The sequence below is a fragment of the Felis catus genome, chromosome D4 (genome assembly GCF_018350175.1).
Source record: "Felis catus isolate Fca126 chromosome D4, F.catus_Fca126_mat1.0, whole genome shotgun sequence".
NCBI lineage: Eukaryota > Metazoa > Chordata > Mammalia > Carnivora > Felidae > Felis > Felis catus.
In genome coordinates, this window is record NC_058380.1 from 94306689 (window position 1) to 94322550 (window position 15862).

General features: G+C 59.7%; 1 protein-coding gene across 12 annotated transcripts in view; it reads left to right on the forward strand.

The window, feature by feature from the left end:
• Positions 1-15862, forward strand: part of VAV2 (vav guanine nucleotide exchange factor 2) — a 169722-nt gene that overhangs the window by 114056 nt on the left and 39804 nt on the right. For 8 of the 12 annotated variants that reach the window (XM_045043733.1, XM_045043738.1, XM_045043735.1 and 5 more), the window contains 2 exons: positions 13534-13636; positions 15394-15408. In XM_045043733.1, coding sequence (XP_044899668.1) covers positions 13534-13636; positions 15394-15408 — 118 coding nt within the window. The remainder of the gene's footprint in view (positions 1-13533; positions 13637-15393; positions 15409-15862) is intronic. The other 4 variants (XM_045043736.1, XM_023242978.2, XM_023242980.2 and 1 more) reach the window with 1 other exon arrangement.

Below are 15862 nucleotides of genomic sequence, written 5' to 3' on the forward strand. Positions count from 1 at the left end.
GAGCCCGGCGTGGTTCTCAGGGCGCGGGTGAGGGGCCGCCATGTGTGCGTGGCCCCGTGTACGGCTTTCGTTCCGTCGGTCAGCCACGTACGTGTTCGGTGGCCCACGGAACACAAGCGCTCCCTGTGTGTCAGCTCGGGGCCAGGAGCTGGAAGTACAAAGGGGAGGGAGACCCAGCTCCTGCCTCCGGGACACCCCGGGTTCGGCAGAGGGTGGCGTCACTTACGAGCTAATGGGAGCTAATGGGCCATTTTGGGGTCAGCGTGGTGAGGGTGGCAAGAGGGGCGAACCTGCCCCTGGCATCGCTGGAGGAGAGATGGGGGCCTCCCGTGTGCGGCCTTTGGGAATACTCACTGGGGGCGTCCAGAACCTTCACTGTCCCCGGTGTGCCCAGGAGGTTCCTGAGAGCCTTGCAGCGTCAGCCCAGGCTCCGCAGGCTCCTTCTGGGCCCCCTGGAACAGGTGCATCAACTGTGTGGGAGAATCTGTCCGTCCGACGGGCCTGGGAGCCTCGGCTCTGGCACCTACTTGCGTGGTCTTTCCAAGTTACCCGCCTCTGTGCCTCGGTTTCCCTCTGTGTACCACGCGGTGTCAGGACCTGCTTCGGGAAGACCGTCAGTGATGTTGCGGGTGGCGCCGCGCCCCGGGGGCACACCGCGAGCCCCCCCGCCCCCCGTCTGCCCGTTTCACCAAGATTGTGGCTTTTCTCCCCCCAGTTTCCGAATGGCTGTGGCAGGGCTGTCCGGGAGAATGAGGACACAGCCACACGCACGACTGCATAATTCTAAGAACGCGTCTTTAGCCCCACGGGCCCGAAGTGTGTGGTCAGCGAGACTGATCGTCGGGCAGCTTGCCTTCTCTCGTGCCTCACAAAGTCCAGGCCGGTGCGTGTTAGACGCTGACGGCACAGCTCAGTTTACGGGGCCACGTCTGTGAGCTCGCAGCCACGTGTGGCCGGTGGCCCCTGGGAGCTCAGCACGGGTCGCGGATCCAGCACGTGGTTCCAGGAGCCGGTGCGGAGCCCTCCCCACGTCTGGATGGACGGTCCTCGTGCTCTCAAGCGCCCCAAGCTCACTTTCGAGATCCCTGAATAACGTGTAATCACACGATAGAGCGGCTGGTTGCAAAAATTAACGCAAAACATTGCCACTCAAATGGCCTGTTTCCAGCTCCCGGGGCGCCATTACTGACTGCGGGGCTGGGGGCTGTGCTCTCGGGGTCCCCCGCCCCACATTCGGACACGGCACCTTTGGGATTTGGAAGTACACGTTCCCTGCGCTTTGGGACTAGGAGCGTGTGGAGGGTTTTCTTGGCCCAAAGGAGGCGGGGGGGGGGTGGCTGGGTCACAGCCACAGGACACCCCGGCTCTGCTCAGCTGCCCTGCCCGAGGGAGTGGGGGTGGGAGGCAGGGACAGCGTGTCAAACCCCACGGTGACAGATGGCGGGCCAGCCACGCGGGAGATGTGCGGGAGGGTGAGGCCGAGGTGCCCTGACATGCGCGGGCTCCCACTGGAAGGGCTGTCCTCCTGCCCCCGCCGGCCGCCTCCTGAGCCCCTGGGACAGGAGCTCGGAGAGATCACCGGTGCGGGGCCTGGGCTCCTTCTCTGCTGTCCCCTGGGACTCGGGACCGGGCTCTGGCTTCACTCGGTGACTTTCCCTGTCCTTTCCAGGGGCCTCCGTTGCCCCAGTGACTTGGTGCCGTTGACTCCCGCCGTGTTGGCGAGCCCCTGCTCGTCCCAGCCCGAGAGGAGCAGCGAAGGCGCTGTTCCATCTTACTTGGGACGCGTTCAATCCTTCTCAGGGCCTCAGTTTCCCCACCTCAGAGATGAAAGCAGCCGGCTGGTGTGCGGGTCCGTTGGAGCCCGAAGGAGCCCCCCCCCCCCCCCCCCGTGCTCAGCCCCTCGTCGCTTCCCTGGGGGTGGTAGTGACTTTCAGGCGTAAACAAATGGAACTGTGGCGTAGGGGCAGAATTTACCCGAAAATGTATAGCTGCGTGCTTTGCCGAATCCTAAAATCACTTTGCGGCTTTCAACGTGTCATGTTGGCATCATTGGGATAATTTTTTTTTTTCAACGTTTATTTATTTTTGGGACAGAGAGAGACAGAGCATGAATGGGGGAGGGGCAGAGAGAGAGGGAGACACAGAATCGGAAGCAGGCTCCAGGCTCTGAGCCGTCAGCCCAGAGCCTGACGCGGGGCTCGAACTCCTGGACCGCGAGATCGTGACCTGGCTGAAGTCGGACGCTTAACCGACTGCGCCACCCAGGCGCCCCTGGGATAATTTTTTTTAATGTTAACTTATTTATTTTTGAGACAGAGACAGAGTACAAGCAGGGGAGAGGCAGAGAGAGAGGGAGACACAGAATCCGAAGCAGGTTCCAGGCTCTGAGCCATCAGCACAGAGCCCGATGCGGGGCTCGAACTCATAGACCACGAGATCATGACCTGAGCCGAAATGAACAGTGGGACGCTCAACCATCTGAGCCTCCCCCCACCACCCCCCGCCGTGCCCCTGGGGTAATTTTTTAAGATGCGTAAAATGTAGGCGTGTCCCAAGTTGATGCTCCTTCAATGACACGAGGATGTCTTTTGCAGCGGGGGCTTTCCAGTCCTCGGGAGGAAGGTGGGGCGCACAGGGGTGGGGGGCAGACGCTCTGCTTCTCCTGCCCCACCCTCAGGTGCCCCTTGTGGGCAGGGGATGAGAACAGTCGCTGTGCCCGACCGTGACCTTCACCCGAGTGACAGCGCATCCCCACCCTCCGTCCTCGCCCGTCCGCCTCTCCCAGCCACAAAGAAAGCTTATTCGAAACCTGTCCCCAGTTCACGGACGTTCAAGCCACCTGCGTGAAAGTTCCGTGTCTCGTGGACAGACCTGCACGTGTGGGGACGCCCACCTTGTGTCGGGGGTGGGGGCGCAGGCTTGGGGACGTCTGCTGTTCACCCCCAGAGGATGGCTTTTCCAGAGGGGACGAGCTTGGAAACAGACTATGTAGGAACAGTCCCGTTAAAAACAAATAGCAGCCCCCAGCCCTGTGGGGCAGCCCCTCCCCAGCCCCTGTCCCCTGTGGAGGACCCGGAAGAACAGCCCCACAGTCTGGAGGAGGTCGAGGCAGAGCCCCCCCAGGGTGGACGTGTGGGTGGACGCCCTCCTGGGTCGTCCTGGGAGGCCGCCGTCTTTAGGCTCATAACAGGAGCCTGGCTGGAGGGGGCGGGGGCGGGCAGGAGGGTCTGTGCAGGTGTCTCACTGCCCCAGGGCACCTTCCAGAACTCAGTGCCCTGCCTCTGGGCTGGGGAGGCGGTGACAGCCGGGCACAGCCCTCTTTCGACAAGGCCGCCTTCCGTGCTGGCCGAGCCTCCTCTCACCTGGCCGTTCGGACTTCCTTTGCACAACTGTGTGCCGGGCACGTGCGGCCCCAGCCGGGGTCTCCTGGGCAGCACGTGGCGCCTCAGACCCTGCGGAGGGTCTCCCCGTGCTCCTTGAGCTCCGTGAGGCCTGGCCAAGTGGAGGGTGCAAAGCCATCATCCCTGGGGTACACGCCGGGTCTGTTCCCACGCAGAGCCCCGCGGGTGGGTCCTGGAGCCTTCCCTCTGGACGCAGAGAAGAGGCAAAGGTGCCCGAATGCAGCGACTAAAGGGCAGAGGTTCGACTTGAACCAGGTCCGACCCCGAGGGCCACGGGCCTCACTGCCCTCCCTGCCCCAGGGCTGTCTGACAGAGCCCGCCTTGGACCTGCTCTTGTGACTCCTGCCGAGCTATCCAGGTTCCGTCCACGGGGCCTGGGGCACTGGGAGGGCTTCTTGGAGGAGGTGTTGCTGGAAGTACACCTTGAGGGAGGGAGCATAGGATTTGCTGGCGTGTGATTTAGGAAACCTTCCCCCACCCCCACCGGACTGGTTACCGCCTCATGTTGGGCCGGGGTCCTGGGAGCATCTGGGTCTCAGCTGTGTCCGTCTGTCACGTAGGAATTGAGGGCTGGCAGTCCTGTCCCCAAAGTCACCCTGTCTGAATGTGTGGCCCGGTGGTGGGGCAGGCAGCACTGGGGCCCTGGCCTCTCTCTCCTGCCCCTGTGGTCTGGACAAGCTGCCTGATGCCCCCCCCCCCCAGCCCTTCCAGAGCTGGGCAGAGGGCAGTCCGTCTGAGCCCTGCCCGGTAAACAGGCTCCAGTACCTTCCGGTCATTCTGGTGACAGAGACGACTGGCCACAGCTGGCGAGACTGGCCGCCCAGCGCCGTGCTCCCCGCAGCTCTGAGGTTTCCTGCTCTGCCCCCGGAACACCTCGGTCTCTCCGTGCACGGGCCTGAGCTGCCCTGGCTGGCCTGGGCCTTCGGTGGCCTTGCAGCCCTGCTCCCCGACCCCAGCACTGCGGGAAAGAAGTCTGCTCATGCTCTGTGCGGAAGCGGGCCGGGGGGACCCTTATCAGTGAGTGCCGCCCAGCTGCCCCATTGCCACCCTGCCCTGCTAGAGATTCATGTATGCAGGCCAGCGGATAGAACACAGGCTTCTGTGAATTTCTGTTTTTAATACCTCATTAGGCCCGGTCTTTTCAGGACCAAGGCGGTCATAGCGCTTCCGTGGCCTGATTTAACAGTCTCTGCAGGTGGGGAGGCCAGTGCAGAAGGAAAGCTTTCGAGATGTGAATATTCAGCTTGGTCCCAGAAGGAAGCAGGGACCAGCTGGGCTTGGCCGGAAGGAGAGGTTCCCCTTCTGTCTAACAAGGGCCTTTCTCAATCACTTTCTTGATAGTGTCTTCTGGGACGCCGTGAGTATTAAAGACTAGGTCTCTTTGACATTATGTCTCTTGTGTTCAATCATGCCTGACACAACGAATAGGCCTAACATCCTGGATCGCATCATGAAAAGTCCTGTCGTGTGGAGGTACCTGCTGTCCCCGATTACAAAACTGCATCCCACAAAACCCAGCCGAGAGGTCACCTCCTCCGAGAAGCCACCCTGACTTTACTCGGCTGAATGAAGTCCTTCTTCCCTAGAAGATTAAAAGCCACACCAGGATTTCTTTGTCACCGTGTTGTCGTGGCCTCCCCATGTTTGTCCCCCACCCCTGGAAGCGAGCTCCCCTTCAAGGGCGGGCAGCTTGACCTGAGCCCTGCACGCTGGCACAGAGAACGTGCCGGGTGGTAGTGGGGGAGGTCCCGAGCCTCTGCTCTTTCCGCTCTGGGGACCGGAGCGCAGTCCCCAAGTGCTAGGCCCTGGTCTTTCACAACACTGCAAAGTGGGTGGTCCTGCCCCCATTCTGCAGTTGAAGAGATGAAGGCTCAGAGAGGGTAGGTGACTTGGCTGTGGTCACACAGCACGCTTGACATGAGCAAAGCGGGGACTGAAGCCCTGAGCCATCTGCTGCTGTGGCCCAGGACCTCCCTCCGGCTTCCCCTTATGACCCAGCTCAGGGGGTGGGGATGCTTTTGCATCCCTGGAAAAGAGAGAGAGCTTCCGTAGAGAGCACGGTGCTGGTGAACTGGGCTTCCCCTGGGAGCCTGGGAGCCGTGGTCTCATCTTCGTGTGCTCCTACGTGGCTTGGCAACCTTGGGGGACTGTCTTGCCCTCTCTGGGCCCTGGCTTCCCCACCTGGGGGAACGGCAGCGTCTCCCACGCAGGTTGGGGTGAGGGTCTGCTGAAGGCGTGTAGGCCCGCCTTCCCGGCGTGGGAGCAGCGTCTGGTCCCTTGTCTGTCTGTCTGTCCGTCCTTACAAGCAGCCGTGCAGCCCACAGCTCGGAGGCCCCCTCTCTCTGCTGCCCGGCGCGAACCGGGGTCAGGAAGTGTCCGATTCGATTTCCAAGTAACAAGTTAAGGGTGGCTCGAGGTCCCTGCTTCCCAGCATCAGACCGCCCGGGGCTGGCGCACCTCCGCGCCTGTCAACAGTGTTTTATGTCCGCGTAAACACGCGGGCTCGCCCGGGGCGGACGGCGGAGAGTTTGTTCGCCGTTCTTTGATTTTCCTCAGGCGACGGGGGCGGCGGGGGCCTCTCGGAGCAGCTGACTTTCTGTAACAAAATCGGGGCGGGCGGGCCGGGCTTTGGGGGCCAGACCCCGGGGTCTGAGGCGGGAGGGGCCGCGGGCCATTGTGAGGCCGAAAATAATTGCCGGGATTTAGCATCTGTCAGAGCAGCTGCCCGCTGCAAAACTGCAGAGCAAAAAGATGGGGGGAGGGGAGAGGGGAGGCAGGGAGGGGGCGGGGGGTGCAGGTCACTGGCCCCGGCGGGGTGGGGGCCGGGGAGGCCGAGGGGAACCGGGCAGGTCTCCCTGGGGCGTGGGGCCCCGAGGCTCACCTGCCCTTTCCGACTTGGTCCAGGATCTCCCCCCCACCCGCCCTGTTCACCCTGTCCTTGGGCTCGCTCGTAGGTGCGGGGATGGAGAAGGGCCATCTCTGAAACCCGTGAGGCCCAGGCCAGCACTGATGCCTGGGGTCTGGACCCCCTGCCTCTGTGTTTCAAAACCTGGGCGTATTTAATGCCGATGGCGTCTGTTCATTGAGTGCGGGCCCCTGTGCGGAATATGGGCCCATCCAACCTCCCCTCCCACCCCCTGCAGAGGCAGGCAGGCCGCAGCCACCACTTACCGAGCACCGGCTGGATGCTAGGCCTCAGCTAGCCATTTGCATCGTGGTTGATCCTTCCAACGAGGGGTTGGGGTTATTCCTACTTCACGGATGGGGAAACTGAGGCTTAGGCTCTCCTGCCCAGAGTGACAGAGCCAGGCAGGGCTGAGCATCCAGCTGGGACTCGCCTGACTGCTTCACCTCGGGGTCGGGGAGGGGGTGCGTGGAGGGGGGACTAGTGAGAGTCAAGTTCCCAACTTGAGTAGGGAGACCTGGTGTGCACCTGTCTGGCCTGAGGAGGCGGGGACCTGTCGGCTCTTGTCCAGTGCTGATCGAGTGCTGTTAGCCACACAGTCCGGCGTGACAGGGACGCTGAGTTTTTCCATGAAGTGTAGCCTCTGGTGACTTAACCTCCACGAGGTACGTCTCTGTTGGCCCGAGGGGCTGATGCGCAGAGAATTAAGGTACAGTTGGAACGAAAGCCAATCGGAGCTTGGTGGAATGGCCCTCTGCTGATGCACAAGGCGTTTCCGGCTTTTGCAGGACTGGGGGCAGTTGGGCTGGGGCTGGGTCAAGTGCTCCGGGCCCAGGTGGGAGGCCCCCTCCCCTGTGGGACCGTGTGCAGGCCCTGGGTCATAGCCAGACACTCAGGGAGCGGTGTCACCAGAGAACAGAGGCCAGGGTCCTCCCACGGGTGGCTCTACGTGCCGGACGCTCAGACACTCGGGGGACCTTCCGCCCCCCATTCCCCAACCCCCCATCTGTCGTTTCCTTTTCCTCCCCTCCGACAGCCACGGCCGTCAGGTGCACTGGGCCCAGCTGGTCATGACATAAACGAATCTGTTCAACAGATGCCTGAGACTCATGATCTGGCCCCTACCCTGTTCAGGAAACTCACTCTTGGAGACAATGCCTTTGCTAAAAATCAAGGTGATGGTGGGATGTCCGTGCCAGTGTTGGCCAGAGGAACTGAACTGTTGGGATCCAGAGCGTCACCCCTACTGTATTCTAGAAGCATCTGTATCTCAGATATGACTGCTGCCCTGTCAGTCTCCCCGCCTGGACCGTGAGATCCATGGCGTAGAGTCGATGCCTTCGTCAAGTTGCTGGCACAGAATCGGTCTTAGGATAGGTATTGATTTAACCAATCGAATCTGATAGGTGTTTTCTCTTAGTTGCCAAGTTAAACGAATGTTTGATTTTACTTTCGTAATTGTTTAAGGTTTATTTGAGTAATTTCTGTACCCAACATGGGGCTCCAGCACGTGACCCGGAGATCAAGAACCACGTGCTCTGCCGACCGAGCCAGCCGGGTGCCCTCATAACTTTGTATTAAGAAGAAACCCTCTCTCTACTTTGCTGTTTCGTGTATTCCCCTCCCTTCTCCCATAACATGGAGCGTGCTTGAAGTGTCACTCTAATGCCGCTATTTTGTGGTTTCAGATAATATGCACGGACCTTCATTGGCCTGCATTAAACAGCGTTTGGGAGAGTGTTTTCGTAAGTGAAAGGAAGGTAAATGTAGAAAGCGTGGGGTTGTGAGTGGTCTACGGCCGTAGGATGAGGACCCTTTGAGGAGGGGAAACTGAGGCCAGTATAGTCAGGTGACCGACAAGTCACTTCCCCAGTCTTCAGCAGGCTTTGGGTAACAGACATTTTGCACAGCAGAGACAAGGGAGGGTGTCTGCATTTTTTGGATTTTTCTGTCGCAAGTTAAGACACAAGTGTACCACTCTTCATCTCGGGTTTCCGGGGGCCTGTTTTCAGCTGCAGGGCCCCGAGTGAATCAGAAGAGGTGAATGGGAAAGGGTGTGGAAAGAAAGAGGTGAATGGGAAAGGGTCCCCACATGAATGAATGGTCCTTCTCTTTGTTGATTTTGACAAAGGAAAGAGGCTGAGAACCTGGTAGTGGACATGTGTTGGGGTGACCGCCCTGGGTGTGTTCCCAGGGCCCTAGTCTGTGGCGTCTTGTCCCTTCTGAATACAGGGAAGTAACTGTGTCCCGTCACTCTCCCCTGGAGGAACCCCAGGTTCTTCAAGGTGTGCACACTGTGGGAGGGAACGGGGAGCCTGTAGCCTTTGCCAAGGGTGCTTCCCGGTCCAAGTAGAAAGCTGCAGTCATGCCGGCTTAAGGTGTGAGAGGAAAGACATGGGCGCTGGTAGAGCGGCCAGAAAATTAGGAGGAAACTGCTGGAAGGGAGGGACCCAGGGGAAAAGGAGCCCCAAGCTGCCAAATCTAGTAATCCGCCGAAAGCCTTAGCTGGCCATTAAATCTCATCGCACAAGAAAGACCCTGAGGTTTCCAGTAAAAAAGAAGGAAAGAAAGAAAGAAAAATGCAGCAGCCAGAAGCTGAATTCAGCGGCCATTTGGGCTGGCTGCTCACTGCTCACTGCTTGGGAAGACAGAGTTTGAAGCGTGAGTCCAGTTAACTGTCTGCTAGAACATGTATTGATTGGTAGGAACAATGGAACCTCTGTAATGGGTCATCGGTCAGGTCTGATGTCCAATAAAAAGTCCTCAGACTTGTGAAGAAACAGACAAGAGTCATATTCAGGAAGAAAAAGTCAACCTTGAGATGACTCTGATGTTGCCATTAGCAATTTTGTAAACACGGTCAGGAACTTCGAGGAAAATGTGTGCCAAATGAATGAACAGATGGGGAGCCTCAGCAGAGAAATAGACAACCCTATGAAAAGGGCCAAGTGGAAACGTTAAAACTGAAAAGCATGATCGCTGAAATGAACGATCCGTGGATCCGCTTTAACAGAAGATGGCAGACGGCAGAGGAGGGAGTCGCCGACTGGGAGATCGTTCGGTGGAAGTAACACGCTCTGAGTAACAGAGAAAAGAAGGGTCCAACGGAGGTGTAAGCGGAGTCCTAGGAGAAGAGAAAGAGAATGAGGCAGGAAAAGAAGTTGACAAAACCTAAGAAATGGCAGTGTATATACCATGTTCATGGATCGGAAGACTATGTTGTTAAGATGCTTGTCTTCCCAGGGGGCTTTGTGTGTGTGTGTGTTTTTGTTTTTGTTTGTTTTTAAATTTTTTTTTTTTGGCAAGATGATTATAAAGTTTATACAGAAATACAGAGGACCTTAGAATAGCCTTAAACAAGCTCGTAAAAGAACAAAGCTAGGAACTTAAACCGCCTGGTTTCAAGACTTTCTATAAAAAAAGAAGTAATCAAACCAGAGTGCTATCGCCATAAGCACAGGTGAATAGGTTGATGGGATAGATTATAAAATTCCAAAGTAGACCCGCACTCATGTGGTCAGTTGGTCTTGGTCAAAGGAATCCAGCGGGAAGAAGAAAGTTTTCAACAAATTGTCCTGAAAACTCCCGGGTATCCCTGAGGAGAAATGGACCTCAATTTCTACCCCATGCCATACATGAAAATCTGAGCCGGATCAGAGGTCTGTAAGCGTAAGCACTGAAATTATATGGCTCTTAGAAGAAAATATAAGCTTTGCAGCTTAGAAAACAGATTTTGGAGCACCTGGGTGGCTCAGTCGGTGAAGCGTCCAGCTTCGGCTCAGGTCATGATCTCACAGTTCATGAGTTCCAGCCCCGCGTCGGGCTCAGTGCTGACAGCTGAGAGCCTGGAGCCTGATTCAGGTTCTGTGTCTCCCTCTCTCTCTGCCCCTCCCCGGCTTGCACTCTATCTGTCTCTCTCTCTCTCTCAAAAATAAACGTTAAAGAAAATTTTTTTTAAAAGTTGGAGGCAACCCAAGCATTCATCGAAAGATGGATGGAGGACAAGTTGTGGGTTGTTCATACAGTGGCTGGTACTCAGCAATGAACAGGAATGAGCCTCTGCGTGAGCAACACCATGGATGAATCCGCAGAGACGTGACGACGGTGGCGAAGAAGCCAGACGCAAAAGTGATCCTAACACAGGATGCCAAGGATGTCCAGTTCGAGAACAGGAAAGGCTAGTCTTCGGGGAAGAGTAGTCTGAAGGGTGGTCACGGGGAAAGAGGAGGGGACTGATCAGGAAGAGGAGGAACTTTTCGGGGCAGATGAGAACGTTCTATAAAGGGACGGGTGTGAGTTACACGGCGGTATCCATTTGTCACAGGGTGTGGTGAGCGTGCATCCTGATCTGTGGAAGCCGTAGCAAAAACCCGGTGGAAAACCGTTGTGGGGCGTTGCGGCCATGCCTGAAACACGGCAGTGCTCTGTGGACGTGGGGTGTGCCTGGGCGGACGAGGGAGCTCAGGCTTGCAGGAGGTGCCAGGGGAGAGAGGGGCGGAGAAACACGTTTTCCGGGACCCAGCTGCTCAAAGCATCTTCAGGTTCAGCCTGTGCAGGAAGCTTCCCCAGCCGTCACCATCCTTTTTCCCCTTAGAACGCTACCTACCGCTCATCTTAGGGCTCATAATGGGGCTGGCGCCTGCTTCACTCCGAGATCCGTAGATCCGCCCTCGTTTTTTCTCTGAATGCGCCTCAGTGCCGACTCCAGAGCTTGGTATGTCATCAGTCACTGGGTGAAAGAAAGTGTGGTGACCGGTCCACCTGGCCGGGAGGCAGCACAATGCCACGATGGCCTCCAGAAGATCCGGAAGGTCTTGGCAAGGTGCCCAGCGCCATGCACCCTGGCTGACTCGTCTCTGCCACAGAGAGCCTTGGGCTCGTTGGCGAAAGCGAAGAAATTGCGTCTGGAGCTCGGGTTGTGGCTGATCTGAGGTGGGACTGCGCCGAGGTCTTCCCTTCTGAGCGGGTGGCACAGAGAGTCCAGGGGTCCATTAAGATGTCCCCCTCAAACGTGGGCCGAGGAGGGGGACCCCTGTGCTGACAGCTGGCTGAACCAGGTGACCTCGAGGCCCCTCTCCAGGCCTGTTTTCAGTCTTTGTTATCATTGCATCAGCGCTTAGCGTATTTAACTGTCACGGTCCCCCCACCCCCTTCCCCCAGCCCATCAGAGCAGAGCCGAGGTCTGTCTCCAGACGGCATGGAGGGCCTCAGCTGCCTTGAACTTGTCTAATTTAGCAGCCCGCGAGCTTCCCTGTCTCTGCTCTGTTCCACGCCGTCAGAATTCCCGACAGTGGCTTTGTCACCAGCCTCGCTCTGCTGTGCGACAAACATCTGGGGTGGTGGGCACCCGCCAAAGAGAACCCGGGCAGGCACTTGCCTGGACACCCAGTAACCTGGCGGGCACAGCTGCCCGAGCTGTTTCCTTTGGGGACAGAGTCTGGAGAGGCACGGAAGGTGATTTGTGTCTCCGCGAGGAGCCCTTCCCCGGGCCCACCCAGGGCAACGGGCCTCGGAGTCGGTGGGTTCTCACCCGTGAGTCTCAAGCACCCTTCCCGGCTTCGCTCCCTGCTGGTTCCAAGCAGGGCCTCTGTCACCGTCTGGGCACCGTGCTGCCGCGTGAGGCCTCGGGGCAGCCATCCAGACCCACACAGGGGTCCGCGGGGCGGGGCGGGGTGGGGGGGGCGCGGGTGCAGGGAGGCTACGTCTGGGCGAACCCTCCCCTCCCAGCCTGCTGCGGGGCCTCGGGATGTGTCTGTCATCTGTGAAATGGCCCTGCTGTTCTCTGTCTCCCAGGGTTTGTGAGGTTAAAAAGCATAAATGTTCTTCAAGGGCCTCGCAGGGCTCACCAGGGGGCAGGTGTCTGTTGGTGTAGTTAGCGAGTCTGTTAGCTGGTCTAGCCCCAAGTGACCCGTCCCCGGCCAGCTTCCGCTCCTTCCCTGGCGTAGGAGCTGCTCGCGGGACCCTCCTCTAGTCCGGAGCTGATTCACGGCCCCCCGGGCCCCCCAGAGGGAAGCCCAGACGTGTGGGCCTGGTCGTGCTCAGTCTCAGGGGGAGGTACCCGGGTCTTTGGCTGCAGAGGCCTTTCCTGAATACAGGCGCTGCCTCCCTAACTCAGGCCCGCCCAGCCTGTCCGATGACAGCTAATATTCACAAGCCGGCTTTGAGACCTGGCGAGCCGCCGGGTGTCATTTCTGCTGTCTCTGTCCCCCGCCGTTGCCTCTGTCGCCTTGAATTCTGGCCGCCCGGTGCCGTGGGGGAGGAGAGGTGCTTTACCGGATCTCTGTGCCTTCCGGAAGCCAACCTTGCCAGGTGCCGCTCTGAGCCCAGGCTCTGAGTCTCTGGTGTCGGGCACAGGTAGGGATGGCAAGGGCTTCCAGGGCGAGCTGGCCTGTGAACACGACCTGCCCCGAGGACGGGCCCCACGGCAGCCGACGGAAGGGCCGGTCAGCTCTGGCCCTGGGACAGAGTGACCCCGCCGCACGTGGTTGGACCGGCTCGTTTGCCGATGCGGTGAACACCTACCGCCTACTAGGAAGGGCGACCCGACGGGGTTAAGCAGTTGGGTTTTGTCCAGGGAAGAGATAGGTTCGCCCTCAGGCACTTACAAGATAACGGGAGCTCGGGAGGGATGTACTTCGTATGAGAGGAGGGTGGGGGGTGGGTCCTGGGTCACAGACGGGGCTGGGAATCCCCGGAGGCCTCCTGGAGGAGGAGTCCCATGACCTGAGTCTGGGAGGTGGGGGAGGACAGCTTGTTAGAGGGGAGTCAGCATGGTCGTGCGCTGAAACGAAGCTCGGTTGCATTATAAAGCGAGTCGTGGCTTCCTGGCACTCGTTCGGGAAGCTGCGCCCCAAACTCTGTGTCCGTCTCCACTCGCTCTGCTTCCGCACCCCCCGGTAGGCGCGAGCTCTGCTCCTTGACCCCCACACCTGGGCCGACCCGGGGAGAGGCCCCAGCGCAGGGCACTCCGGGTGACGAGCCACGGGAGAATTCCCCTTCAGGCAGTGACTCACCCCGGGCCTCCGGCACGGGTCCCCAGCACTGACCAAAGGGTGGAGGAGTGGGGGTGCGATCACGGTAGGTCCTTCTAGAAGAACGGCAGGCACGGCACGAGGGCATGCTCTCTGTGCTGCCTGGTTCAAACTGCGAGAAACCCCGGGGAGGACCCCTGCACCGCGTCCCCGGAACCTGCCTTCCACCCGCCTGACCCGTTTCTCTCCCGCGCAGCGAGCATGACCTGGGGGAAGACATCTATGACTGTGTCCCGTGCGAAGATGAGGGCGACGACATCTACGAGGACATCATCAAGGTGGAGGTACAGCAGCCCATGGTAAGCCGTCCGTCGCCCGCGGCCCAGCCCCCTCTCTCAGCGCTCCCGGCTACCGGGGGTCGGGCGGGGGCACTGCGGGAGCCCCAGAGACCTCCCGGCCCCCGCGGGGCTCCTCCCCTTCCTTGGGCCCAGTCCTGCCTCCAGAACGTTCTAGGAGACCGGGGTGTGACCCCACTGCCACTGAGGCCCCCCCCCCCCCCCGCCGGAGGCGCTGTCGCGGAGTTCTCCCAGAGGTGTGCGGGATTCCAAGTCCTTCCTGCCTGGGGAGTCTGAGCATAGCGACTGGATGCTCAGACGTGCACAGCGCGCCTCACTTTACGCCTTTGTGCGGAGAGCGAGGAGACCGCCACTGGCTCAATTAGCCAGCTGTGCGTCTTTTATGTGGGAGGATATTTATTTCCGACCGGCGCTGGCGAGCACTTTCTCGGACACCAGTGTGCTACAGGGCGGATTTATTGCCAGCAGCTGCTGGGTGGAGGGTGGGGGTCCCGCAGGGCTGGGATGGGGGTGGGGGGGGCCCTGGAGGGGACAGCCGCAACCCCCTGCGTCCCCGCACTCCCGGGGGCTGGTCGAGGTGCCGGTTGCCGACTGTGGAGGCTTTTTGATGCTTTCACTAAAGAAGTGGGAGGAATTTCTCAAAAGGCAGATTTCAGCGTTTTCCTCCAGTGTGGGAGTGACCAGCTGGTGGGGGGGGGGCACGAAGCGGGGGCGATGGCTCCCCTCCAAGGCCTTTCAGAGAGGCCTTTCCCACACTGGGGGCGCCTGCCCTCCCCCGGCCTCACGCCAGGAGAGGCAGAGAAACGTGGCTGCGGCCCTCACAGCCCCCAAACTCTGCTCTTCAGAAAGGTTTCTCATTCTGTCTCTGGAGGGTCTGAAGGGTCCCCATCTTTACCAGGGGTCTCTCTCTGTGACCCCGGGTCTGCCCAGGGCCAATTCTGCCCTTCCCCCCCCCCCCCCCCACAGCCTTGCAGTGGGGCGGCTCTGCCCCTGAACCTTCCCGGGAGGTCAGTCACGGGGCTGGAAGGCCAAGCCGTGGCCCCGCTGACGGACGTCCTCTGCCTTGCCTAGAAGCCGAGCCAGCATTCTGGGTCTGGGGCCAGCTCATTCCCAAGCCCTTAGAAGTCCAGCGTCCTGTGGGTAAAGCGGGAGCAGTGAAGGCAATGGCCCTTGCACTGGTCTGGAGGATCCCCTGCCTTCGGGCCGGAGACGCCCCTGAGAGGCCCCCGAGTGGGCTGTCCCCAGAGCCTGCTGCTGTCCTTGGTCCTGAAGCACACTTGGCCGGACCCTGGCTGTCTGCAGGACCCGCGGGGGGCTGTGAGGGGACAAGCTGGCGTCCCACCTGCCCCACTCTGTTTAGCGTCCGAACAGCACTCCGTGGTGCTGCCCTCGAGCTGTCCTGTCGATCTGGCAGGGCGGGCCTCCTGCCCGTCCTCTGAGATAAAACAGCTGGCTTTATTTCCTCCCCGGCCATGTCTGGAGCTGTCCGGACAGTCTGAGTGGAAGGTAGATGGAGACCTTTCCAAAGGAAGATAAAGCCAAGGGAAGGCAGGTGTCGCTCCCCACACGTGAGGGACACCCTGGCGACGTGCTGGGTCCCCGTGCTGTCCCTCGCCACCTGTCCAGGCTCCTGCTGGAGCGGGCGGGCGGTCGTGATGTGTCCCTGGGGCCGTTGGCTTGCCCCTACCTCCCGAGCAGGGCCCGGATAACGAGCACTGCTAACTGGTTCTGTCTGTGGTTTGTTTCCTCCATGCGTTCAGATCAGATACATGCAGGTAAGTGGCAGGTGGAGGGGGACCCGGGGTAAGTTCTGCCAGCACCGTCTTCCTCCACCTTTCGGGGAAGGTCTCAGACCTCTTGGGAAAAGCCTCCCTGTCCCCAGGGAGATGCTATCAGGCACTACACTTTTGCACCTAGTTTTAGGGCATCGTGGACCCCCAACATCCCCCTGAAGCCCCTACAGTAGCAGTGTAGCACCCCGGCCGGTGGGACAGTGGGCTCGGGAAGAAGCCCCTGGGTGATGTGCCCCATCTGGATGAAGGACGATGGCGTAAGGGCAGATATGAGTCCAAGTGGCATGTCACGTGGCCCAGCACTGTTTCCCCAGAGCCTCACTTAGGGACAGATCTGGCCCGCTCAGCCTAAAAGAACGTAAGGGGGGGTGTCTGGAAATCCACGGCTGCCTCTGAACAGTTCCCCCACCTGCGGGCTCTACCCCCTGTGGCCACA